The following is a 27894-nucleotide window of genomic DNA, read 5'->3' as shown; positions in this document are numbered from 1 at the left end:
GTGAGAAATGTAGGATTATTGTACTAGAGACATAAAATTATTGTATTTTGAGGGAAATTATCGTACACTTGTCATAACCAAAATAAATCTATTGATACACTATAGTAGTGATGGGTCCGCTTCCAGACCGGCTCTGTTTCTTCTTTTCTTTTCCTCACTCATGGGGCGGGCGCAGCGGACTATTCATCCAATCATGGCCGTTGTTCTGAGGCAAACACAACCACGTCACTCGTCGGTCACATTAACAAAAGCACGATTGGCTGGAAATTCCAGCCAATCGAGCATCTGTTTGCAGACCCAGATGCCTTCAGGGTTCACAAAAAAACCCCAACAAACGGTTGTGAGATGCTGACAACCGATTACAACCACACATTCATGGAATGGTCAAATTATCGTATATTTGGCATTTTTTCGGATTACTGATCGTACAGAGGGCAAAATTGACGTACACGTACGATAATTATCGTACACCTGGCAACACTGAGTGGCATCAGCAACATTCATAATGGGTGTGGGGGGACCCTGGTGGGGGGTCTCCCCCAGAAAATTTTGAATAAAGTAGATGCCATTTCCTGTATTCTGGTGTATTTTAATGGGTTGTTAAACAACTACCTACAAAAGTAAACACGATTAAATAGAGTTAATGGCACAACAGGAAGTAGCACCAAGCTAGCGACATGCAGTACAGATGTGCTAGCTAAGATGCTACAGACGTAGTGCTCTGCTTTACATTACACAACCTAATAAACGCTTTGTACAAAATTAGTCATAATTAAATTTAATTAAATTAATTTTTTATTTAATTTTTTTAAACTATTTTTATTTGTTTTTGTATTGAACGTTTTTTGAATTAAACTATTTAAACATAATTTTTGAGGGCCAGACATGTTGGCCTTTGGTATTAGATACATCTAGTTCGTTTTAATAAGTAGGACGCAACCGCCCCCTGCCGGACGCGCTGTTGCCAGGCAGATGCCTCGTTGCTAGGGAAATCAAAACGGCCTCTGATTGGCTAATTTTGAGAAGCCTAACCAATCAACACTGCTTTTGTATTGAGGTTGCCGAATGTAGTCCAGCGTCTAGAAACAAGGGCTGTGGCAAGAAGATTGATTTAGTTAGCTTGCTTCACGTAAACTCTAAATAACAGAAGAAATAAAAATAATTTTACAATAATGTTAGGCTGGCATTTTTAATGCAGTTTGACCAAAAATGGTCGGCAGAGAAACACGAGCTGTTTGCTAATAGAAGAAAACTTTACGTGAACTTCAAGAAGCTACGAAGACGTTTCAACATGCTAAAATTCAGCTTCAGACGGGAGAAGGACAAGGACTTTGTAAGTTTCGTGTTTTTTTCTTCTTCTTCTTCTTCTTCTTCTTTTATTGTCGGGATTTTTAAGTTTGCCGGCAGCTAGCATAAATGATTACCTTTTGAAGAATGTAAACATTTTTTTCGTATACTAACTCTGTAAAATGCCTTAAAAGAAATGACAACAGCAGTTATGTCTCATCGTATGCAGTCATGGTTCATTCTCATCAACTTGTAGCTTCTTTAACCCCTCTGGTCCTCCTCTCTAGAGACATATAGCTCCTGGTTTGATCCCTGCTGCCTCCATCGCTCCTAAAGCGGCTGTACCTCGTACCCCTCCCCCGAGAAGTCCCCATCCCTCACCCGAGAGACCCAGGTGGTACCCAACACCCCCTCCTCCATCTCCTCCATCTTTCTACATTACTCTTTTTTCTTTTTTCCCCACATACTTATCAACTAATCAGATTATTGATGAATATGGTTACAGTTGTTACTGAAATATTGTGAACTATTGCAACACAGTAACGATAGGCTTATTATGCTAAATGTATTATGTTTTTGTTACAATGGTATAAACATAAAAAAATGAAACATTTGCTCTCAAGCTTTATTGTGATGGTTGTAATGTATTTATGTAGTTCTCTTACACAAAGTGTGCTCACATCTACAGGTCAGCCTTAGCTGCAGCCATTTTGTCTTCGTCGCTCACTGGACAGACGTGGGCAATTCCTCCTGCTCGGCGGAGGTCCTTCTCTGAGACAGGACAGTCAGAATCCTTCACGTCCAATCCAAACTTCAGCACTGTACTTTACGCCAGGTCATCACTTTGTCATGCACATACAACACCACCCTCAAACTTATTGTGAACTGAAAATCAGCCTTAATTGGATTAAAATTGGATTGGTCCAAAACTATTGCTTCTTGGATCTGCCTTAAAATTCAAATTCTGTGTTTTGCACCAACTGTGAAAGCAGTTAACAAAATATGGCACATATCATTAATTATTATTCACCTTGAAACCTTCATCCATGTATCAAAATACAATGTAAATATTAGTTGTTAAGCTGAATGTTTTGCTTTTGTCTTTTACTGTTTCTGTCTGAGATTTCTCAAACACATGAACATTGCAAATCCATTATTAGTATAATCAGTCTCTGCACTGTAACTCATCAACAACATCTACTTTTGAATTAAAACACTTCCATCTCTATTCGAAGAAGTACCATAACTAACTTTTCCTGCACTACAATATTCTTCCATCCTCAAGAGACCGATGGTCTGAGGATTTGGCCAGCCGGTCACACCTGTCATCCCTCGAGCACTCGGAGGGGGAGCTTGAAAACAGGGAAGAGGACATGGACAATGGGGAGGATGGGGAGGAACATGTCTATCAAACTCTGGACAGGCGGGAACATCTAAGAGTGACAGAATGTGTCCATGACCTGCCTGCAGAAGCAAAGGTAAGGAAGCACAGAAAGACTGGTGCGAGCAGGAATTTCATTCTTGCATGCTTCACTCACAAATCATAGCACTGTTCTGATGCAAATAACCTAAATGTAATTATTTGAATAAATGAAACATCTGTAAACCCATCCATCTATGCATCCATCCATCCATCCATCTATCTAATCTATTGTCGGGTCGCGGGGCAGCGAAGGCAAAGCAAAACAAGCAGGTGAAGAGAAGACTTAGATTTTGACAGACTTAAATATTTATGAAAATGAGCCAAAGATTATCAAACACCGGATAACAATATAATTATAATGGAACATTATTGTAAAATCTATTACAGTACAGTAAAGTATTCAAAGAGTGTATTATTCACATATTCTTCTTCCTGTAGATCAGTGCTTCTCAATTATTTCTGTTATGCCCCCCAGCCCCCCCCCCCCATCTCTCCGCTGCAACTGTAAATAGAATCATTTGTCTATAAAATTGTTACAAGTACACCTCTGCATAACATTATATCCTTATTAACATTAAAGAAATAAGTATAGATCAACTCACAACAAAGATTATCAACATTGTTTCATAGTCTGTAACAGAAAAGCCTTAAAGTGCATCAGTTTACCTGAAATTAAAAAAATCTATCCTTATTTAAACTGTAAACATTTTTGACCATTTGATACTGAACAATCAAATTAAATACAATCAATACATAATAATGAATTCAAATTGATCAGCAACATTTTAACTCAGGAGTGTTATATAAAACACTGTGACCTACAAAACAAAAATGAATAAAACCGTTTGTGCTGATTATTTTTAATCAAAATGAGGAAGTCAGGATTAATGGCTACAATGAGCACATTTTGCAGTGCAGCTTTTTGAAGCAGAGTTTGAAACATGATCCTGCAGCTCTCAGCTCCGGCTCAATGTTTAGCTGGACCTGGACGTGGTCTTCAGAGCAGAAGAGAAGTCACAAAGAGCGCAGAGCGAGCTGGTTGGCTGGGGGCAGCCAGGGAACGCGCTCACAAGAGAAGAACCTGGCAAGTTGTTTAATGTCATAAGATATATTTTGTTAGCAAAGAAGAGAGTCCTAACATTTATTAAACATTACTTCTGTATTTTAAAAAACACACAAAAATTGTGCTTTGACAAACTAAAAAACTAAAACACAATGTTAAAGTGAAAGAGGAAGATGGGCAGGTAACACTCTCGCTTTGAGTTTATACTCTTTGTTGCATGCGTGCTGTGGGTGACAAGCGTCCAGAGCGTCACCAGCTGAGGAGGTAGATACTTAACTATTACGTTATTCTCATTTAAAATATTTCTCCTGAGTCAACATCCATGCATGTCAAGTTTGTTTAGTCTTCTCTCCTCTTTTGTGTCTGTTTTGGGAGGCAATTTCTTTAAACATAGAGACACAAAGATAAATTCAGCTTTTTTTCTTGATTAAGTTTCAAATTGGCTTCTGGAGATCCTCCATTCTTTGTTTGGAGGCAGAGCAGACTCTGAAGCACAGACTTGAAGAGGTCAGGCTGGAGACTGGTGGTTATGTTGACAACAGATTTTAACCTACAGGGAGAATGGAAAAGTGTTAACACCCTGAAGACAGCAGGAGCGTTGATCCTCTCAGGGACTTTAAAAGGAACATGACAACTAAGGTTTAGAGCTGCAGAACTAACAGGCAGTGATATTGTTTTAAAGTGAAATAACCAATCTAATATATCTTGATGGTAACCATAAAACATCCATCCATTATCTTTACCCGTTTATTCCATTTTGGGTCACGGGGGTCGCTGGTGCCCATGTCCAGCAATCACTGTGCGAGGGGCGGGGTACACCCTGGACGGGTCGCAAGTCCATCACAGGGACACATAGAGACAAACAACCATTCACTCTCTCACTCACACCTAGGGACAATTTAGAGTTACCAATCAGCCTAACATGCATGTTTTTGGTCTGTGGGAGGAAACCGGAGTACCCGGAGAAAACCTACGCATGCACGGAGAGAACATGCAAACTCCACCCAGAAGGCCCCTGGACCGGGGTTTGAACCAGGGACCTGTTCGCTGAGAGGCAGCAGCTCTACCAGTTGCGCCACCGTGCTGCCCAACCATAAAACTTTGATCTCTGAAACAATTTGACATTAAAGTTATCCAAAAATTTGCTGTTAGGCTGATTGGTAACTCTAAATTGTCCCTAGGTGTGAGTGAGAGTGAATGATTGTTTGTCTCGTGTCTCCATGTGTCCCTGTGAAGGACTTGTGACCTGTCCAAGGTGTCCCCTGCCTCTTGCACAGTGGCTGCTGGATATGGGCACCAGTGACCTCCGTGACCCAGAAAGGAAGAAGTGGGTAAAGATGGATGGATGGATGGATGTTTAAAATGACTTTCTTGCACATCAAGACTTTCTTGTCTGTCTGTCTGTTTGTTTATTTGATTGCATCTTTCTGACTATCTCTGATCTGTCCATGTCTTTTTCAGTCCACAACACCGCTGCCTGCTCAGATGTCTGACAGCAGAGTGCCATCTCCAGGTATCAACGTCACCCCAAAGACATATTGGTGCAATTTTGATCAAGAAATTTGTGGAACTTCATACAGTCAGTATAACATAAAGGTTCAATTTAATCTCTTTGCATCACTGATGATGTTTTTCAGAGACAAACAGAGCCCTCTGGTGGTGGATAGCTTACAGAAATGTTGGTATATTTGTGATTTACGTATATCTATCCATCCATCCATTATCTTTTACCCGCTTCTTCCATTTGTGGGTCATGGAGTTCGCCGGTGCCCATGTCCAACAATCACTGTGCGAGGGATGGGGGACACCCTGGACAGGTCTCCAGTCCATCACAGGGACACATAGAGACAAAAGAGACAACCATTCACTCTCTCACTCACACCTAGGGACAATTTAGAGTTATCAATCAGTCTAACATGCATGTTTTTGGTCTGTGGGAGGAAACCGGCGTACCCGGAGGAAACCCACGCATGCACAGAGAGAACATGCAAACTCCACCCAGGAAGGTCTCCGAACCGGGATTTGAGCCAGCAACCTTCTCGCTGAGAAGCAGCAGCTCTACTGTGCTGCCCTGATTTATGTACATATAAAATATAATATATAAAATATATAGTAGGGTGGCACGGTGGCTCAGTTGGTAGAGCTGCTGCCTCTCAGCAAGCAGGTTACCTGGTTCAAATCCCAGCCAGAGGCCTTTCTGGGTGGAGTTTGCATGTTCTCTTCGTTCATGCGTGGTTTTTCTCTAGGTACTCCAGTTTCCTCCCACAGACCAAAAACATGCATGTTAGGCTGATTGGTAACTCTAAATTGTCCCTAGGTGTGAGTGAGAGTGAATGGTTCTCTGTATGTGTCCCTGTGATGGACTGGAGACCTGTCCAGGGTGTCCCCCACCTCTCATAGTCACTGCTGGATATGGGCACCAGTGACCCCCATGACCCAAAAAGGAAAAATCGGATAAAGATAATGGATGGATGGATGACTGGATGGATAGATAGAAATATAAAGTAGGGGAAGTTGTGGCGCAGAGGTTAGAGACAACAAGTTTGTGATTGGGAGGTTGCAGGTTTGAATCCCCAGGCCAAATATAACTATGGTATTTGGGTGGGAAAGGTGAAGCACCCGCACCTGTCTCCACCCTCATTAGCCCCACTCTGGGCCCTAAAGCAAGGCCCATAATCCTCCCAGCTGCTCCCCGTGCTCCTTGGACAGCAGCTCTGCTCCACACTGAGGGCCATGGTAGCTCGGTGAATGTGGTTGCATGAGGATGAGCATCCAACGTAAAAACAATTGCCAAGTTTTTGTGTTAGTTTTTCTCGCTGTTGTGACCCCTGAAGAAGGGAGCAGCTGAAAGAAGAAAAAAAACATTTATATTTATTTGTGAACCATTCCATTGTAGATTTGTCTTTATGTTTTGGATCATTGTCTTGTTGGAAGATAAATCTCCGTCCCAGTCTCAGGTCTCTTGCAGACTCAAACAGGTTTTCTTCCAGAATGGTCCTGTATTTGGCCCCATCCATCTTCCCATCAATTCTGACCATCTTCCCTGTCCCTGTTGATGAAAAGCAGGCCCAAACCATGATGCTGCCACCACCATGTTTGACAGTGGGGATGGTGTGTTCAGGGTGATGAGCTGTGTTGCTTTTACGCCAAACATATCGTTTTGCATTGTGGCCAAACAGTTCGATTTTGTTTTCATGTGACCAGAGCACCTTCTTCCACATGTTTGGTGTGTCTCCCAGGTGCTTGTGTCAAACTTTAAACAACACTTTTTATGGATATCTTTGAGGAATGTCTTTCTTCTTGCCACTCTTCCATAAAGGCCAGATTTGTGCAGTGTACGACTGATTGTTGTCCTATGGACAGACTCTCCCACCTCAGCTGTAGATCTCTGCAGTTCATCCAGAGTGATCATGGGCCTCTTGGCTACATCTCTGATCAGTCTTCTCCTTGTTCCAGATGAAAGTTTAGAGGGACGGCCAGGTCTTGGTAGATTTGCAGTGGTCTGATACTCCTTCCATTTCAATATGATTGCTTGCACAGTGCTCCTTGGGATGTTTAAAGCTTGGGAAATCTTTTTGTATCCAAATCCGGCTTTAAACTTCTCCACAACAGTATCTTGGACCTGCCTGGTGTGTTCCTTGGTCTTCATGATGCTCTCTGTGCTTTGAACAGAACCCTGAGACTATCACAGAGCAGGTGCATTTATACGGAGACTTGATTACACACAGGTGGATTCTATTTATCATCATCAGTCATTTGGGACAACATTGGATCATTCCTAGATCCCCACTGAACTTCTGGAGTGAGTTTGCTGCACTGAAAGTAAAGGAGCCGAATAATATTGCACGCCCCTCTTTTCAGTTTTTCATTTGTTAAAAAAGTTTGACACATCCAATAAATTTCATTCCACTTCACGATTGTGTCCCACTTGTTGATTCTTCACAAAAAATTAAAATTGTATATCTTTATGTTTGAAGCCTGAAATATGGCAAAAGGTTGAAAAGTTTTATGTTAGCTGGGTGTATAATTTAGTTTTAGGACAAAGATATAAAGCTTAATTTCTTCTGTTATGGTGCTCATTTTCATATATCTTACAGATTTCACAGCGGGATCAGGTGACCAACATCCTGTAGCCGCAGGAAAGAAAGACTCTGTCACTAAGAACCCTGAACATTGGAAAGATGTGCCATGCAGGTGTGAGTAGCCAGTGGACTAACTTCTTGTTGTTATGACTTTTTATGTTTACTTAAGAAATAATTAAATTTCTGTAACTTGCTTTAAAAAATTGCTCATCGTGTCTTTGCTTTCTTTGGTCCAGTTGTCATGATATAAACATTATTTCAGATTCTTATCAAAGCTGTCTGTTCGAGAAATTTAAACCTTTAACTAGAGAAATTGCATTTCCTGCAAAAATGTAGTGTGAATGTTTATTTCAGAACTTGCTGAAAAAGAACTGAAATTAACTAAAAACATTCTGGAATGTAGCTGAAATGGGAGAACAAGCCTAAATTAGCAGAAGAAAGCAGAAAGAACACATATTTGCTGAAATAAGTTTAAATAAGCAGACATGAGCACAAAAATTAGTAAATTAGCAAAATAAAAAAGGCTGAAAAGTAGCTGAAAAGAAACAGAAAGAAGCTCAAGATACCAGATGAAAGTGGAAAGTACTGAAATGAGCTCAGAAAATGTGAGATTAGCTGAAAAGGCTAAAATTAGTATTAAATAGCTAAATAGTAGCTGAAAGAGCAGAAAAAGCTGAAACTTGCAGAAAGAAGCTGAAAGGAGCATAACAAGCTGAAATTAGCATAAAAACAGTTAATTAGGCTGAAAGTAGCAGAAACTTAAATTATCTGGAAACAGCTGAAATTAGCTGAAAACTGTTAAAAAGGTAGCTGAACAGGTAGAACAAGCTTAAATTACCAGAATAAATAAAAAAGAACATGTTTGCCCAGTTAGACTGAAAGAAGCAGAAACGAGCACAAAAAGTGGAAATTATCTGACAAAAGCTGAAATGAGCAAAAAGCAGCTGAAAAGTAGCTAACAAAGTAGAAAGAGGCTTAAATTACTAGAAGGAAGTTGAGAGAGCACATTGTTGCTGAAATAAGCTGAAAAAAGTTGAAAATATTGCAAAAAATGTTGAATTAGCTGAACAAGCTAAGATTAACATAAAACAGCTAAATAATAGCTGAACTAGTAAAAAAAAAAAGTTTAAACTTGCAGAAATAAGCTGAAAGGAGCAGAACAAGTTGAAATTAGTTGGAAGATGTTAGAAGAAGCACAAAATGTTGTAGTTAGCAGAAAGAATCTAAAAGGAGCACAAAACAGCAGAAAAAACACCTGAAATTAGCAGAATTAGCTACAAAATGTTTTAAGTTTGCACAAGGAAGCTGAAAGAAGCTGAACCAGAACAAACTGTGAAAGGATCAGTAAAAGGTTGTAAACAGATCTAAACATTTGAAGGATGTAAAATGAGCTCAATTCATTTTCTATGAGGAAAAAAATTGCAGAAAAGGCTAAACATTTCAAAAAGCTAAAGTTGCACCAATACCAACAGTCATAGCAGGATTGTCCTGAAAAAGCTGAATGTTTTATTAGTGATTTGTTGAAATAACTTGAAAACTGCTGGACGAGAATCGCGCCGAAAAACGTACGGAAGAAAAATGGATCACAGTGTGAACGCTTCATAAACGTTCACACTGTTAAAGAACTGGAGATCACATCCTCAAACACTTGCTCCTGTTTTTAAATTAGTTTTGATTGATGTTACATTTATGTCATTGTAGCTTATATTTTTTAATTTTGGCAGGATTGAATTTATATGCACATGTTTTACTTTTGTCTTTTATTCATAGTATTTTTGTATTTGTGCATTACATGTCTCTGTGGCAAATCCTCTTTTCTCAGTTAGACTAACATGTATAAATCAATGAAACTAAATAAAATCATTAGAATATTTTTTCCCAAAGTTTTTTTTTATCCTGTTTAGAAACAGATCAATCTCTCATTCCAGCCTTGCCACCCATCCCAAACACTGACCACCCCAGAAGCAGAAAAAACTCTAAACAGCTCACCGACTCATCTCCAGATCCCAGCAAAATATACAGCGAGGTAAGGAAGAAGAAAATGAAGATGGCCGACGAGCAAAAGTTCCTGGAAAAGAGACTGGAGCGCCTGGAGCAGCAGATCAGTCAGTGCCAAACGTCGTCAAAGCAAAGGTCTTCTGCAGGTAGAGTGCAGGGAAAACTGCAGAGGGACACATAGATGGAAAACAGATGCAGTGAAATAAGTTCTGATCATTCCAGCATGACAAGAAAACCTTATTTGTGTGAATTATAAATGTATGTGTACATCTCTCTGTACATTAGCATGATTTAATGGCTGTGAACGTCTTCTGCTGTGACTGCAGGCAGCCAGACAGAGCTGCAGAGTTTGAGACAACAAGCCCAGGAGCTGGTGGATGAAAACGACGCCCTGAAGTTGACAGCTCATCGTCTGAGTGTGGAGCTGAGCCGCTACCAAGCTCGCTTCAGGCCATTATCCAAACAGGAGGTATGACAAATAACCACAGTGAGAGATGAGATAATCTCACCAAATATAGTCAAAATCTCAATCTGATTAGGAATTATATTATTTCCAGCCTGACTGTAGAGATTAGATCATATCTGTTTATCCACTTCCTGGCAGGGATTGTGCTGTAGATCTTTCACTAATAATGAATCTGCCTGTTTGACCATCAATTTACCAGTAGTCGGTGGGTTTTTAAGGGTGAATTAATCTCAGATATCTTTGATTGACAGCCCCGCTGAGCAAAAACAAGTTTTCTGTTTGTTTCTTCAGTTTGATTTGTTGAAGCTAATGAGCTTCCCATCACTGTCTGTGTCTGCCTGTTCCATTCGGTCCATGCTGTTGTATTATTTTATTCTGCAGATAAAAGCCAACCTGTGCTTTTAATCATGGCTGCCACCTGCTGCTTTGTTCACGTCAGGAGTTTTCTGGCTCTCAGCGCTGGCGGTTTGCTTCCTCTGTAGCGGCGTGTCATTAGGGCCAGCCGAGGTGGAAAGGAAAGATAAAGGACAAAGAATTTTGACAAGAAGTTTACAGTTGAATAATGCCGTATAAGTTTAGGCAAGTTAAACATGAATATATATATATATTAAATAGATGATGTACATACTATATATGTGTGAGTGTATTCTAATCTTTGGTCTTTTTTTTAATTTATTTAAACTGGGACACTCTTTCACTCGTTATTCTACAGAACTGAATCAGAGTCGAAGTGAACTCTGTTTACATTGTTTGCATTGCATTTAGACGTAATGTTGAAATTATGTTTTATTTTATTTTCTGTTTCTGTCCATATTTCATCCAGACTTCAAAAATCAGTGTTTTACCAAAGACGGGTTCTCCTCCTCCATGGCTGGTGAGTATCTAAATACATCACCACAATGCATAACTTCACTTACTGTTTGTCTGTAACTAGATTTGACCAGTCTTTTTTAAACTGGTGTAAAATATTTAAGTTTAGGATTTGACTCAGTAGATCATGAAAATAAATCCTACTTACCATCGAGGCTTGAATGAAGATAGTCTTTTTTTAAATCAAGTTCAAGTTTCTTTGTCATTCACATCACATGTGGTACATGAGGTGGAACAAAATTGTGTACCCAAGGTCCCAGTTACATCCAAAAATAGCAAAAATATAAAGTATAGAAAGAAACAGTATAAAAGGATCTAAGATATACACTAAAACTAAAGCTAAACAATACGCTAAAAGATCTAATAGACCGTATATGCTAAACACTAATAATGTAAAATAATACGGTATATTAAACAGCAGCCCGAACATGAGTCTGTGGTGAGCAGATGGATATGAATGAATACAGCAGCATAAAGGCAAGAGATAAAGGCATAAACATTAAAATGAAAAAATACTCATGGCTTTTTTTTGCTAGTTTGTACAATTTTTTATTGTTCTTGATTCTAGCTGGATGTGAAGAATTTATGCCCTTTGCTGCTGGCGTATGAAGACAGGATGGATGAAAAGGATGCACTTCTGCAATCCACGGAGGTGAAGTTTTTTTGTTTATTTTAGAAATCGTGTTCTTTTATTCAAATGTACAGTGCATCAGGAAAGTATTCACAGCGCTTCACTTTTTCCACATTTTATGTTACAGCCTTAATCCGTATAAAATTAATCTCTTTCCTCAAAACTCTACACACAATAATACCTCGTTATGAAATCATCAGTCTCATTGAGCCTCAAGGACTCATTTACAAGAGAGACCTGTTTTAAACAAAGAACACAAATAACAACAGCAGACTATCATAAAAAAGCATATAAAATGAAAAGGGAAGAAATTATATACCAAAAACAGCTACATTATAAAGCAATATAAAATACTAAAAAACAGGAACATATCTGCTTTTTTGCCATGAACTTAAGAGTTGTTTGAAATCCCTTAGAGAGGTCCAGGTCGAGAGCTTCAAGTGTTTTTGCAAGATATTCCAGGAAACAGGAGCAGAGTAGGAGAAGGCCCTTTTGCCAAGTTCAGTCCACACTGAGGGAACACTGCAGGTAATAATGTCCTGAGAGTGCACGCTGTAGCTGCACTCACACAGAGACATGTAGGAGGAGATGTATGGAGGCAGCAGACCATGAAGTGATTTAAAGATGAAAATGTATCAGTGGGAGAGTCTGTATTAAGTTAATGATGACCAGTTAACCAGTGAATACAGGGTGCAGTGGTGGGTACGGTAGTTACAGCCAGTTATGAATCTTGGCACACCATGATAGACAGCATCCAACATCTGCAGGGTTCTTGTAACGTTCATGTAAATAATGTCACCGTAGTCAATGGTGGGAAGGAAAGTCGCAGTTACAAGGTGTTTCCTAGTATTCAGAGCTCATACGACTAATCATAACCCTTTTGCTTTGCCTCTGCTACCTCCCTCTTTGTTCTACGTTGCATCTCCTTATATTCCTGTCTCCTCTCTTCAGTCCTCTCACTGTCATATTTCTTCTTGGCTAACCTCTTTCTTTGAATAACGTCCTGCACTTCACTATTCCACCACCAGGTTTCCTTATCATCCATTCTCTGTCCAGATGACACACCAAGTACCTTCCTACCTGTCTCTCTAATGACTGTTGCTGTAGTAGCCCAGGCATCTGGAAGCTCGTTCTTATCACCCAGGGCATTTAACAGCTCCTCTCTGAATTTGTCACAACATTCTTCCTTCTTCAGCTTCCACCATTTGGTCTTCTCTCATTTGACTCTTTTTCTCTTCTTCACAACAACAGTCATTCTACACACAACCATCTGTTGCTGTCTGGCCACGCTCTCCCCTGCAACAATCTTACAGTCTCCCATCTCCCTCAGGTTTCATCTTCTACCTGCGTACTCCTACCTCATTAATTGCGGCGCTTATCTACTGCCAACTTTGGAAAAAACTTATAGGTGATTCACAAATTTACATGATGATGTGTAATAACAAGGCTAGCTTGGAGCTAACAGCTAACAGGCCTTCAGCCAACAAGCATAATACCATGAGCAGGACTAACTTACAGTTAAATGTTAATTAACATTTGTTGAGTAAGATGAGACTATCACAGGATACCTCCTTCAGATGCCTAATGTGGAAAAAAATGTCATCAAAATTAACATTTAACACAAGCCAAGCATGGAGCAGCTAACAAAAGCCTTTGAACTTAGCAGAATGCTCTTACACATTGCTCATAAGTCGAATTCTAATCTTGAAATATTTGAATATTCATTAATTAGGATAAGAATTATATAATCATTCACTGACGGATTCCTTAGAAGTAGCAGGATGAGTAATGGAGGACCCTTCCTCCTTCCAATGCCTAGGCATCAGTCATTCATCATGTATCGTTAAAACAATAATTAGATTATTGTATTTTTTCCTCCTATCACCACCTTTAAATGGCTTTCAAAATAAACACACTGCATGAACAGTGCACATTGTTAACAACCAATACTGTAGTGTAAGCAGTAACTATTTTCTCCATTTTAACAGTACTTTCAACGGCTCTAAAGAATCGAAGGGTCATCTTCACCCGTGAGGACGCCGCAAACCTCAACACACAAAATGTTAAAGGTCTAAAATAAACACGTCTGATCAGATGAAGCACAGGGTTCTATGTCAAGAACACCATAATACAGAAAAAAACATATTGACCAAAAAGGAAACTTAACTCTGAGCAAAAAAAAAAAAAAAAAGAAATACTAAGAACTACATGTATGTCACCTCTGCAAAGAAAATATAACAGCTTCTAAAGCTACAAGGTATTTGGCGGTGATCACAGTTAAATTCAACGTAAAGAAAGCGGAGCTGGGGAGGAGACAGATGCCTAAAACAGATCCAGGATAGAAACTTTAAGACAAGGGGAACAGCTATGGTTTGATACAACAATAAACATCCAGTCATCCAATCATAGAGTCAAGGATTTGATTTTGTTTTGATATGCTAGGCTTAAAACCATTATTTGTTCCATTAATTTAGGGACGGCTGTGGCTGAGTGGTTAGAGCAGTCGTCCTCCAATGCGAGAGCTGGGGGTTCGATTCCACCAGCAGTTTCATGTTTAAGTGTCCCTGGACAAGACATTGAACCTCTCATTGCCTCCGATGTGTGTCCCATCAGTGCATGAATGTGAAAAAGCACTGATTATCCAGATGACTCAGATGATCTTTGTACATATATAGTAGAGTGCTGTATGAATGGGTAAATGAGGGCACACATTGTAGTGTAAAGCACTTTGAGTGTCTTGACTAGATAGAAAGGTACAGTCCATTCACCATTTAAAACAAGTGTTTGTCCTGAAAATAAAACATTTTCTTGTCTGTTATAGGAGGAAGTGAAGAAGTTGAGAGTTCATGCAGAGGAAGTGATCAAAGAAAATGAGAGGCTTCATGAGGAAATGGCTAAGATTAATGTGGACAGCCAGAAGGACTGGTAAGAACTAGTATGTGTGGGGTGGGTTAGTGCTGTCAGCTATCGGCACTTATTATAAATAACAAATGGAGAGTTTTCAAAACCTCTGCATCTTTTACTGTTCCTTCATTATGCTTTGAGCGTTTGCATACATTAACATCCAGATTATTGAATGACTGCTTTGACTATTAGACCCCTGAACATTGAGCAGTGACTGGCCACCATATTATTATGACACCACAGCATCAAATAAAAACAGACATTTTGTTGCAACCATTTCACTGGGGATCAAGAAAACAAAGAGGCAGACAGGTTGCAAACTATAGTTCTGAGTAATAGTTCGATGAGTGATCAGAAACTTTTTCAGTGTTAGAAGCTCTGTTTCTTAGCCAGTTTGGCTACAAACTATAGGAGGATATTATATTATCTCAGTGCTTAAAGATTCAAACAGACAAAAAATGAACAACTCACTATAAGTTTCTCTTTTTTTCTCTCCACAGTCAACAACTTCAGCAACAGGCCTTCTTGGTTTTGCAGGAGAACCAGGTTCTGACTGATCAGCTGGAGGCTCAGCATGCTAAGGCCAAGGCCAGTCACGGCAGACAACAATCTGAAGGTGCTGTGAAGCTGAGAGGAATGTGAAAATAAATAAAGGAATTAAAGAGTGAAGGAAAATACTCAGCTCTGCTTTGATCATAACTCTGTTCCTCCTCTCATTCTCCTCTCTGTAGTTACAAAAATGTCTAAACAGACTATGTTGTTGGAGGCAGAGACACAGCGTTTGCAGGAGGACCTAGAGGAGAGCAAAAAGGAGGCGCAGCAACATGCAAAGAAAATTCAGGTTCTGCAGGCCAACCTGAAGGACGCCGTCACCTGGGACGAACACTGCAGCATTACTGGGAAACTCAGAAGGTGATCTGCAGGCTCCGATTTGAGTGAATATTTTAAACGGTTTTATTGTGTGAATGTTTATGAAGCATTCACACTATTGTGATCCATTTTTCTTCCTTACGTTTTTCATCCTGCAGTTTTCAAGCGATTTCAACAAATCATCAAAATGTTCAACTCTTTCATTGGTGCAACTTTAGCTTTTTGAAATATTTAGCCTTTTCTGCCACTTTTTCCTCATAGAAAATGAATTGAGCTCATTTTACATCCTTCAAATCTTTAGATGTGTTTACAACCTTTTACTGCTCCTTTCACATTTTATACTGGTTCAGCTTCTTTCAGCTTCCTTGTGCAAATTTAAACTTTTTTCCAGCTACTTTTAATTAATTTCAGCTGTTTTTTCAGCTGTTTTGTGCTCCTTTCAGATTCTTTCTGCTAACTACAACATGTGTGCTTCTTCTAACTTAATTCTACTAACTTCAGCTTATTATGCTTCTTTCAACTTTTTTATGCAAGTTTCAGCTTTTTCTGCCATTTCAGCTAGTATTTAGCTGTTTTATGCTAATTTTAGCTTCTTCTCTTTTTAGATAATTCCACATTTTTTGCACTTGTTTCAGACTTTTTAAGCCTAATTCAGCACAAATGTGCTCTCTCCAGTTCCTTCTGGTAAATTAGGCTTCTTTCTGCTTTTTAGCTACTTTTCAGCTGTTATTTTTATTTATTTTTCAATTTATTTAGCTAATTTCAGCTTTTTTCAGATAATTTTCACTTTTTTGTGCTCATTCCTGCTTCTTAAAGCCTAATTGGGCAAACGTGTTCTTTCTACTTTATTTTGCTAATTTAAGCTTGTTCTACCTTTTCAGCTTTATTGCCTTTTTTAGCTGATTTCAGCTTTTTTCACATAAATTCAAGTTTTTCGTGGTAATTTCTGCTGCTTTCAGCCTAATTAATTTATTTCTGCTAATTTCATCTTGTGCTCCTTTCAGTTTTTTCAGCTATTTCAGCTAGTATTTAGCTGTTTTCTGTTAATTTAAGCTCTTGCAGCTAATTCATTTTTTTAATAGCTCATTTCAGCTCTTTTTGTTTCTTTCTGGTATCTTAAGCTTCTTTTTGCCTTTTCAGCTACTTTTCAACAGGTTTTTTTGCACTAATTTCAGCAGTTTTAGCTAATTTCCTAAGTTTTGTGCTCATTTTGCTTTTTTAAATCTAATTCAGCAAATATGTATTATTTCTGCTTTCTTATGCTAATTTAGGCCTTTTTTCAATTTCAGCTACAATTCAGCATGTTTTTAGCTAATTTCAGCTGTTCTTCTGCAAATTTTTCAGCAATAAGCATTCGCAATGCATTTTTGCAGGAAATGCAGTTTCTCTAGTTTTATATTTCTGCTCTGCTTTAAAGGGAGAGCAGAGAACAGTTTAAACAATCATTCTCACTGGCTGCACGTTTGATCAATAATATTTCACTTAATAACTTCTGGTAATTTGTTGCAGAAAGATAAGACAAGTAGAGAAACCACTGTAACACCTAAAATGTTGCATTATTTCTATCCTGACAAGCAATGGGATGAATTTATTCAATAAGTTTCATACTCAAAGAAATCAGAGAGGTAGTTATGAATTTTGATCAAAATTTCAACAATCAGATAAAGTCTGTTGTTGAACGTTACTTTTATTTGAGGCAGGTTGGGTCAGTGCATCTGCCATCCTGTTTACAGATGGTTCAAAATGCACCTTTTACCGGCACAAGATCTCTTCTTCACATTACACCTGTTTTTAAAATCTCTCTGTTGGTAGCCATTTTAGTTTAGAGTCTATTTTAAAATATTCTATTAGTTTTTAAATCTTTAAATGGTCTTACCCCTCTTTATGTATTTGAGCTCCTACATCCTTACTATTCTCTAAGGTCTGCTGATCGGTAGCTCCTGATTGGACCAAAAACTATGTGTGAGCTTAGAGGGGGCCGGGCTTTTGGGATGCTGGCTCCTAAATAATGGAACAAATGACCTTTGCACATTAAACAGGGCTCAAGCCCAGGTTGTATCAGGAAGGACATCTGGCGTGGTACGGTGGTGACCCCTGCAAGGAGCAGCCAAATGAACATTAGACAGGCATCCTCATCTATTTTTCAATCTTCTCTTCAAACTAATTTGTATTCTCCCACTTTTGTTACCTGTTAGGTGTTACTTTTTTGATTTTATTGTTTTATTCTTTTCTCTTTTATTTCTTGTGTTATTGAACTAGTTGTACATTTGTTTATTGCATTGCACTGTGAGACATTAACCATCAAAGCATTTTCTTTTACAACAGAGAATAAACATAAATATTAGGGATGTTCCGATCAGGTTTGTTGCTGCCAATCACCAATATCTATCACGCGTGGTGCTGATCATCAATACCGATCACATAGGTTGGCTGTAAATTTCTTGATTTAGTTGAGTGCTACTTGCTACGTGATCTGGAAAATAGGAACCATGAAATCACCTTAATTTGGACAAAAACAGCTTTTTATTTATTTTTTCCATCCATCCATTATTTTTTACCCGCTTCTTCCTTTTTGGGTCACGGGGGTCACTGGTACATATCCAGATTTACTTTTTCAAAACAACAACTAGATAAAACTTGCAGGCACAATTCAGCAACTGTTCAGTCAAAAGGACAACTGAAAAACACTTAAATGCTCTCAGTAACAGAATCATTGAAAACATTAGTCAATAGGCTAAATAATGCAGAAAGTCAAATAAATCTCAAAACATTGCTTAAATGTATTTACCTCCGGACCTCTGCAGGCTGCAAAGGTGATCCTTTTATGTTATCAGCACTGAAAGGTATTGATCGGTATCAGCCAATCACATACTTTTTAACGGAAATCGGCGGATCGACCGGAACATCTCTAATAAATATACCTGTGGACTAAACAAAAATCACACACTGGATTTAGATATGAAGTATTTTTTAAACTCTGTAAAGCTATTGTCTTTATTTTAAAGACATTTGTTTTAAAATAAAAAACAACAACCAAGTTTCTCCAGTGTCATGAAGGTGAACTCTCTTTAAAGCAAATCTTAATTTTATTGTGCATGTTTATTTTATCAGATAGTTTGGTCTAAAATGCACAGCATTTTGTTCCATTTAGGAGTTTTAAAGGGCTTTATAAGTAAACTAAGTTGAATTGATAAATGCATGTTTCTTATTTTAATACTACTTGTATTAAACAGGTTTGATACAACACTGTATCATTATTTTGACGCTGTACAAAATAAGTGAATAAAAGTAGTAACGACTGATTTAGACACAGTGTAATGTGCACCAAGAACACTGAAACAATAAATACTGTGACAAGTTTGAATGTATTTTCTTAAGTTTTGTTTGCCAGAAGTTGGGTTTTGATGCGTTGTGATGTATTCTCGTCACATGCAGGCAGCTGGAGCAGGAGGAGAGCAGAAGCAGGAGTGAAATGGAACGGCTGCTTCGGAGAGTGTCCAGCCTACAAGAAGACAACAAGAGTCTGGCTCTGGACAAAAACAAGCTGACTGCTGATGTTGAAACACTGGAGGCTGAGCTGCAGCGCTACAGAAGAGCTCAAAGGTAGGAAATAATATTAAATATGCTCACACATGAAGCCTGAGACATAAAAGAAAAGCATATTAATTCACAATTTCATTAGCACAGTAGTCCCTCGCTACTTTGTGGTTTGACTTTCGCGGACTCGCTGTTTTGCGGTTCTTTAAAGTAAGAGTGGACATGACACACTTGGCTGACTGATGGATGAGTCGCACGATCGGCATGGATTGTTTATTTAAAATAAATTATTTTTAATGATTTAGCACCTGCTAAATCATTAGATGCAGGGAGAAGCTCCCTCTGTCATGATCTCGGCTCTCTGCCACGCCCACATTTCTCCTCCACGATGCAGCAGCTTTGTGAAGGGTTAACCCTTTGCTGTCCAGCTGCACTGATCGACTTTTGTCTTCCAACTTCAAATTCAAAGTACGTCACATCGTAAAATCATCATAATCACAAATTATTAAAATGTTCAAAGTTATTTTAAGTATTTTAGAACTTCTATGTTCAGTTGTTTCAGTGTAATTGATCAAGAAGTACATTTCTGCTCTGTGCTGCGGAGCTGCATGAAGGGTTAACCCTTTGATGTCCTGCTGCACTTCTCTTCTCTACAATTTAAATTTAAATACTGTAATATTTTAAATAAACAATCCATGCTGCATGGCAGCCAACAGAGGTCACATGACATGTGGTGCTTGTTTAGAATATTGCAACAGTGTGGGCAGGGTTTATAAAGCCTTAATATATACATAAAGACTAAAATAAACTACTACTACTTGTCTTTTTATATTGAGCATTGAGCATGCATCAGGATACTACTACTTGTGTACATAATTTTGTTCCATCTCATGTACCACATGAGATGATACTGCAGTGCTTCTCAATTATTTTCAGTTATGCCCCCACTAGGAAGAAGTAAACATTTCGTTCCCCCCCGCCCCCCCAACTCTCCGCCGCGACTTTAAATAGTATTAATTGTTTATAAAATTGTTATAAGTACACCTCTGCATAACGTATCCTTATTAACATTAAAATAAAAAAAATATATAGATCAACTTACAACAAAGAATAACTTTATTAACATTGTTTTTTTAGTCTGTAACAGAAACGACTTAAAGTGCATTAATTTGCCTGAAAAAAAAAACAAATCCTTTTTTAAACTGTAAACATTTTTGACCATTTGATACTGAACAATAAAATATAATCAATAAATAATAATAAATTCAAATTGATCAGCAACATTTTAACTTAGGAGTGTTATATAAAACACTTTGACCTAAAAAAATAATGAATAAAACAATTTGTGCTGATTTTTTAAAACTCAAAATGAGGAAGTCAGGATTAATGGCTACAGTGAGCACACTCATCGGTAAAACAAAAACATTTTGTCAATGTGAACGAGGAAAGAGGGGGCAGGTGTCGAATAGAGTCCTAACATTTATTAAACATTACTTCTGTAAATTGTGCTTTGACAAACTCATCGATAAAACTAAAACATTTTGTCACAGCAAAAGAGAAAAGAGGGGGCAGGTGTCGCTCTCGCGTTGAGTTTACTCTTTGTTGCCTTCGTGCTGTGGGTGACCTCCAGAGCGCATGGACATAAAACACATGCAGCGGAGGTGTCCGAGTTCATTTATCGTCTCAGCAGCAGGGGGGGCGACACGGTTCAAGCATGGCTCCCCAAACGACAAGGCAGTCATATTTGTTCTTGTAAACCTGAGAGATACGAGCAAACAGCTGCCGGAACGCACGCAACAAAATGAGAATGGTGAGAAAAGAAAACTACTCCCTGCACACCCCCTGACATCGCCCCGGGTTCCTCTAGGTGGGTGCGCCCCACTATTTGAGAAGGACTACTGTATCCCTACGTCACGGTTTTTCACTTTTGGTGGGGGCGTGGTCCCCTAACCCCTGTGATCAACTACTGTAATGATGAGGTCAAAGTGTACAGCAGCAGAGCCTGAGCCTGTTTATTCTCACATATTTTAAGTAATTTCTATCTAGTAATGAAGACTGTGTAAGTTATAAAGAGTTACGTTAAATCTTGTGTACATGTGAAAACAAATGTGACTGAAATATAATTTTTGACCACTTTTACCTTTTTCAGAGAAGAAATCCTCAGAATTGACCAAATCCCCTTCTTTAAAAACTGTAAGCAGATTTATAATGAGCCGAGCATCTTATTTAATATTTATATTCTTGCTTTTTTCTGGTAGCCATACGGTAATTATCCAACAAAGTTAAGCCAGGCCGTCTGGACGGTTTCTTTTTTTGTTGAAACGTTTTGTCTTTCATCCAAAAGACTTCTGGTTGACCCCACTATGTGAGTGTGCTGCTTATGGGACTGTTTGTTGTGGCTCCTCAGACTGATGAAGTCCTTTGGATGAACAACAAAATGTTTCAACACAATAAAAATACATTCAGAGGACCTGACTTAACTTTGTTGGATTTTTTTTTACCTTGATTATTGAGCATGAACTTTGATATACGGTAATTGGTTTTTCAATGTGTGGCATGAATTTCAAGTACGGTAGTTTTTTAGCTGTAAAAACCAGTGGTTTAAGCTGAAACCTCTTTATTTTCTGCTGCTTTGTATAGTTTAGGTAGAGCTTCTTTCATTAACAACAAAGTGACTGAATAATAAATTAAACATGTTTTTGTCAACCCCAGGAAACAGATAAGTTTTGTAAAATAAATAAGCAATAAATGTTTATTTTACACGTTCAGCATGATTTTAATCCTTTTCACCTTCTTTCAACTCTGGCTGCTGGTGGACGTAATGAGCCTTGATATTTCTAATATTAATGAGTTCTAATATTAATGAGTTCTAATATTAATGAGTTCCATCCTGCTTCTTTTTCTCAGAAACACTGTAAAATTCAAAATGTGTCCAAAGTCTCGCTTTCAGGCCAGAGCTGTTGATATTTCATCATGAATTTGTATTTTTATTTATCGTTTTGCTGCTTCACATGGATGAAACTGCAGATTCTGAAAGTTTAGGAGCAGCTTTCATAAAAAATAAAATAAAAAAAAAAAACCAGCAAAATGTTTTTATTAAAACGTCCCACACATCTAACTATTCACGCAATCAGGTGTTCTCATTAGTTTTCTCTTGAATTGTTCTCATGTTACCAGAACACTGAGTACACTTTAGGTCTGATCACACACAGGGTTTAAAACGTCAGGGTTTTACCTCACATTTTGAACATTGATGAACAATTACTAATAATATAAAGAATAGAAGAAAAACAGGTCTTTTCGAATGTGGCTGATGACTGCTAGTTAATTTTCATTTTTTACGGGAGCTGTTGTAAAGTCTTCTCTGCTCTGGATCCTTGCTCTGCTCCCAGCGGAGCTCCTCTGACTTTAATGGAAAGTTTCTCATTCTGAAGTGTGAAAAATGTCAGAAGGTGTTGAATTACTCATTATTGTTTTCACCCTGTGTTCAGACGGCAGTGTGTCAAGATTTTCTGCACTTTAATCTTTGTCTCTTTCTCTTGTCCTCAACCACTCTGTATTGTAGCGTTTTTCACTTTTCTTTCTTTTTGTGTTACACAGTTCCTCCTCTTTCTCATTGTATTTCCTTCTCCTTCTAATTTATTTGTTTTTTCCTATTGACAACCTCTGTCCATCATTTAGGAAGGCTGAGAGGAGGACGAGCACGTTAAAGAGACAAAATGACGAGTGTATCTTGAAGGAGGAGAAGACTCGACATTACCTGGGAGCTGTCGTTTCTGTGGCTGAGCACATTTCCAAGGAGAGAGACCAGCTGTTGCACGTGGTACTACAGATGTTACTTATGTACTTACTGTATGTACTTACTGTATGTATCTACTGACGATCAAAATCAGTGCGATCAGTCTTCTCATTAGTTTCTTACATGGACCATTTACCAAAAAGCATAGCATTCCTTGAAACAATGCATATCACTCCCCATCACCTTTCATGTTGGTGTTTTAAAGCAGTGGTTCCCAGTCCTGGTCCTTGAGGAACACCATCCTGCATGTTTCAGTTGTTTCCTGCTCCAACACATCTGATTCAGTGATTTAGGTACTTTCTCATGTTCTGCAGAAGTCTGTTAATCACCCATTCATTTAACTTCCTAGGACCTGGCATCCACATGTGTGGACAACCTGGCATCCACTTATGCAAGAGTTCGGGTCTTAGGATATTAAATCAGATGTGTCAAAGCAGGGAAACAACTAAAACAACAGGATGGTGTTCCGCAAGGACCAGTGTTGGGAACCATTGTTTTAAAGTAAGATCACCCCAGGCTGAGAAATGATGGAGTTCTAGCCATTTTGGTCAAACCTTGAAAATAATGTTATGAGTAATTTTACAATATGTTTAGCAGAGTATGTACTGTAAATGAACACATGAAAAATCTTACTTGATTTGTTCATGCTTTACTTTACTGTTGGTTGTGACTCTCAGCTACTACCGGACCCAAATTTTAGGTTAATTCTAGCAAAGTTGACAGAGTTGTAGCCATCTTTGTGGGTTTTATGTGTTACACAGACCTGGTAGGCAAACTAATGCACAGATACAGGCAAATATATTATTTCCTTTAACCTTCAGCGGCAGGCGATGAAAGCAACACAAAATGATTTACCATGTCAGATAAGGTTGTATCTCATATATGTTGAGGAGCTACTGAATAATAAGGAGCTTTGCACCTTCTGGCTGAATTCATATTGGAGATAAGCACCAGCTCACTGGTGACCCAGAAAGAGAAAGCGGAAAAAAGAAAATGGATGAATATATGGATGTCTATACTTAGTAAATATTTCACTCTGATAAGTGACATTTCAATGGCTTACAGCAGGACTTCATTTGCTTTGAATTCAAAAGATCTCTTCATTGTTTGCCCAACTGCATCTATCCTTGCTGTGAAAAAAATGACTAATAATCTCAGCAGGCACAAAATAAATTCTCAAAACTTTCCATTTTAGTAGGAAGATTAGTCGAATACATACAGCACATATCAATGGATATATATATATATATATATATATATATATGTTTCTTTTTAGAATTCTTTATTGATAGAAAGAATTTAAAAAATAACCTTTTCAGGAGAAACGTAAACAACATGAAGAAAACATGTCAAGAATTCCTGGGCTGAACCTTAGCTTTAGGTATGATTCAGCTGCAAACTGCTGCCCTAATCCCCCCAGATTATTTGTGTTTATGTTAGTAAAGATCATCATTGATGATGTTTGGAAAAGTTTTCTGTGCAATAGATTTCCAGCTCAGGAGTTTTTCTACATTTTTCGGTAAAGGCAGTGTATTTATACGATGGAGCTTTAGGGCCACGCTAAGAAAAAAAAAATTTAAAAGCCACAAAATTACGAGAATAAAGTCGTACAAGATTTTTTTTTTTTCAGTTCTTGTTTATTTTTTTTTTTTTTTTTTCCACGAGTCAGCTCCACGATGCGACCTGTCAATCAGTCCAGTAGGCGTGTCAGCAAATGACCAATCCAAAGCTAAATGCTCCTTACCTGCAGAGAGCTGCTGCAGCCCATCAGAGCATACCACCTTACTGTAAACAGGTTCAATGTCCTGATACTGATAATAATCTGATGCTGATGTGCTAACAGATTAACTATCTCCTTATTTGTAAAACCAATACCAAAGTATAATTTAACAAGATGCTCAACATTCTTCATTTTACCACAGTTAAAATGTGGTAAACCCTGATTTATCTTGTCAGAGTTCGGATAATATTACGACTCATTTAGCTTCAGATTGGTCATTTGCTTGGCCCTAAAGCTCCGTCGTACATTTACACCAATAATGGGGCTCAGGTATTAATTATTAACAAATATGTAAGCTACGTCACACATTTTAATTTGTTTTTTAATAATTAACATTCCTGTTTCACAGTATAATAGACACAAACCACAGATGGACCAGCAGTAAAAAAAAAATTTTTTTAAATTTCCCAAATATAAACTTTCAAATATAAAACAATTTTTTACCACTAGAGGAGAAAAGAAGTGATTCATATTTTAACTTGTGTTTTATTTGCTGCGATTTTAGCCCTGTGATAGGAAGGTTGGGTTCCTGTCAAGAGATCAGGGGTTCAATCCCCAGTTCCTTCATAATCCCACAATGGCCTCAAAATGCTTGTAACTGTATGAGACTTTAAAGGTTTTTATAAAGAGAGTGTAACTGTACTGAAAAATGTTCTATTTATATGTCAACTATAAATTGATATTAGTTTTCTTCATTTTTTGTTTCCAAATTTGTGTCCTCTCCTCCACTTGTTTCTTTGCTAGCTCAGTAACCCTCCATCTTCCTTGTGTCCGTCCCCAGGCGTCCGTTCTTCAGCAGGAAAAGCAAGGATTTGTCAGCAGCATTCTGAAGGGCACAGTCCGATTCAGCAAACTCCAAGACGAGATCAAAGTGAGTTTCTTTTATTTTATGTTTGTTTTGTTCTGATATAATCCTTTTATTATATAAGCGTTATGTTTCTGGATCTACTAGCTTTCATAAATGATAAAAATTAGACATAAAATCAAGAACTTCCATATTTTCTGCTCCAAACAAGAGCAGAGTAGCTCATGCCCTAAGGCTGTTTCATGCTGCGCAGGCTACTTTGATCCTAACTCCGGATGCTGTGTCACTAATCAATCCACTTGTGGGTCCAGCAGGGATCTCTACTTATATTTAAGTTTTTGTTTTCTTCATTTTGCTCAAGATAATATTAATGTGTAATTGCTGTTGATCAAGCACTTTGATTTACTCAATGAAAACTCAAACTGATGGTGTCTCAGCGTTACCTCTCAGTCTGAGTTCATTGACTTCAGTTTCAGAATAAACTCCGTACACTGTTCAACGTAAAGCAAAAACAAGCATAAAGATAGACATGTATTAAAACAAATGAGAGAAATAAGGATTGTATGAGCCCTATTTTATTCCCTGTGTTCCCAGAGTGCCCATTTCATTCTGCTACCAGTCTGTTTTAGTGAGTCATTAGGATTTTTGCTGCTAAGACTTTTCTTTGTTTGTGCCTTTAATGTTGCGGACTCTGCTAGTGGAGTCGTTTTTGTTACAAACCAGTTAATGCCACATTTTTTTTCAGTGGGAAATCATAATCGTCTTTCCATGAGTGTTTAAATAAAGTGTTTGAATTTCATTTGCTGATATGCAGAGAATACACCAGTCTTTGTGCCAAACAGACAAGATTAAAATAGTGTCGCTTGAACAAAACAAGTACTTGTCTGTCTATTTATCTGCAATGTAATTGTTCTTGAACGTTCTTAAGCAAAACTGAAAATAGTTTTAATTTGGTCTTAACTGGTTGTATTGCTCCTCACTTTCTTTGACAAGTTAAAGCACCGATAGCACCCTCTTTAAAACGAAAAGGCTGTTTTAAGTCATTATTGTAAGCCTCACTAAAGGTATTTAAAGTGCAGTGTTGCTCGAAAATGTTCTTGCTAGCTAGCAATAATTAACCTTAGCTAAAAAAATATATATATATATGCTTAGGCTTCAGAGTGCAGTAGAGGAACTTTAGATGAGTCATTAACAGATTATTGTTTTTTATTGTTGTTAATAGTTTGTGAGGCAGCTGTGGCTGAGTGGTTAGAGCAGTTGTCCTCCAATGGGAAAGTTGGGCGTTCAATTCCACCACTATCCAGTCATGTGTTCAAGTGTCCCCGGGCAAGACCCTGAATCCTTCGCTGTTTCTGATGTGTGTCCCATCGATGTATGAATGCGATCTAAAAGCACTGATTAGTCTCTAAAGATTTTTTTTTTCATTCATTCAACCTTTAGTTATACAGGTTAATCCCATTGGGCCTCAGGGACTCGTTTACAAGAGAGACCTGAATTAATTTGATTTGTTCAGATTCTCTTTGCAGAGATGTAGTGGAGGTAAATGGGGCAGATTTTGTTGTAAAGTGCTTTGAGTATCTTGATTAGAAAGGCAAAAGGTGTAAGTACAGTCAATTCACCATTTAATTCAAACTAAATATTATAGCGTTTAAAATTTTTTTTTGATTTAGCATATTTTGACTATTAAATTAGCTGTCATAGTTGTATGTAGATTGGACTCTTGAATGTAGACAAGCACAAGAAGCTCAAACAAAATAAAACCTAATTTTATATTTTTAACAAAACAAAAGGCTGTTTTGGCAGCAAACACAAAAACAGAGTCAGACCCAGTGAAGTACTGGGAGACTTGGGGGGAACACTGGAACTAGACCTGGTGGAACACACTATGCTCCACTGATAAGTGAGATGAAGCTGAGGATTTAAAAGGACTGGGGCCGATGAGACAAGTGGTTGCAGCTGTGACAAGTGAAACAGGAAGCGAGTGTAGATAGGCGTGGAAGGTTGTATGTCACGAACGGGTTTTGGATTCATTATAAGTCAGACACAGGAGTGCAAAAACAAGAACAGTTTTTATTATTAGCTGCTGGTTGCTAGATGGATGAGTCAGCGTCCAGGTGGGAGTTCAATCTTAAAGACAGAGAAATGAGTGACTTTGGCGAGGACGAGGAGGTTCTGCAGGTTACTGTAAAAGTCACTAACTTTCTCAGTCTGTAATTTGGCAGGTGCTGTTGTCGCGCTGGTGCCAGTGATGTCTGTCATGCAGAGTGAGCTGCAGCAGCGGAGCAGGCTGAAGCTATTTGTGGTCCATGGGGGCAAATCCTAATTCAGGGTCTGAGAAACATAGCAGGGGTCATGCACAGGAAAGCTGAGAGCGGAAGC

The 27894-nt window shown here is 38.3% G+C and overlaps 1 protein-coding gene across 1 annotated transcript; it reads left to right on the top strand.

Annotated features, from left to right (window-relative positions):
- The first annotated feature begins 1291 nt into the window (after positions 1 to 1291).
- cep89 (centrosomal protein 89) lies at positions 1292 to 27838 on the top strand. The gene is made up of 16 exons (XM_037694118.1): positions 1292 to 1333; positions 1575 to 1681; positions 1976 to 2122; positions 2573 to 2765; positions 5235 to 5286; positions 9859 to 9999; positions 10180 to 10322; positions 11143 to 11193; positions 11758 to 11841; positions 14642 to 14745; positions 15225 to 15340; positions 15456 to 15636; positions 19030 to 19197; positions 22813 to 22954; positions 25492 to 25581; positions 27779 to 27838. The coding sequence occupies exons 1-16, from the start codon at positions 1292 to 1294 to the stop codon at positions 27836 to 27838; spliced, it is 1821 nt and encodes a 606-aa protein (XP_037550046.1).
- The last annotated feature ends 56 nt before the right edge of the window (positions 27839 to 27894 follow it).

Source organism: Nematolebias whitei, chromosome 2 (genome assembly GCF_014905685.2).
Source record: "Nematolebias whitei isolate Nwh7 chromosome 2, NemWhi1, whole genome shotgun sequence".
NCBI lineage: Eukaryota > Metazoa > Chordata > Actinopteri > Cyprinodontiformes > Rivulidae > Nematolebias > Nematolebias whitei.
The sequence above is the reverse complement of the archived record's forward strand: the minus strand, read 5'-3'. Positions and strand labels throughout refer to the sequence as shown.

Excerpts from the sequence above, each read along its gene's own strand:
- cep89 (XM_037694118.1), top strand. The coding sequence starts at position 1,292 with ATGCTAAAATTCAGCTTCAGACGGGAGAAGGACAAGGACTTT. Across the intron at positions 11,842-14,641 it reads CACTTCTGCAATCCACGGAG|GAGGAAGTGAAGAAGTTGAG; the intron begins GTGAAGTTTTTT and ends TGTCTGTTATAG. Across the intron at positions 15,637-19,029 it reads ATTACTGGGAAACTCAGAAG|GCAGCTGGAGCAGGAGGAGA; the intron begins GTGATCTGCAGG and ends CGTCACATGCAG.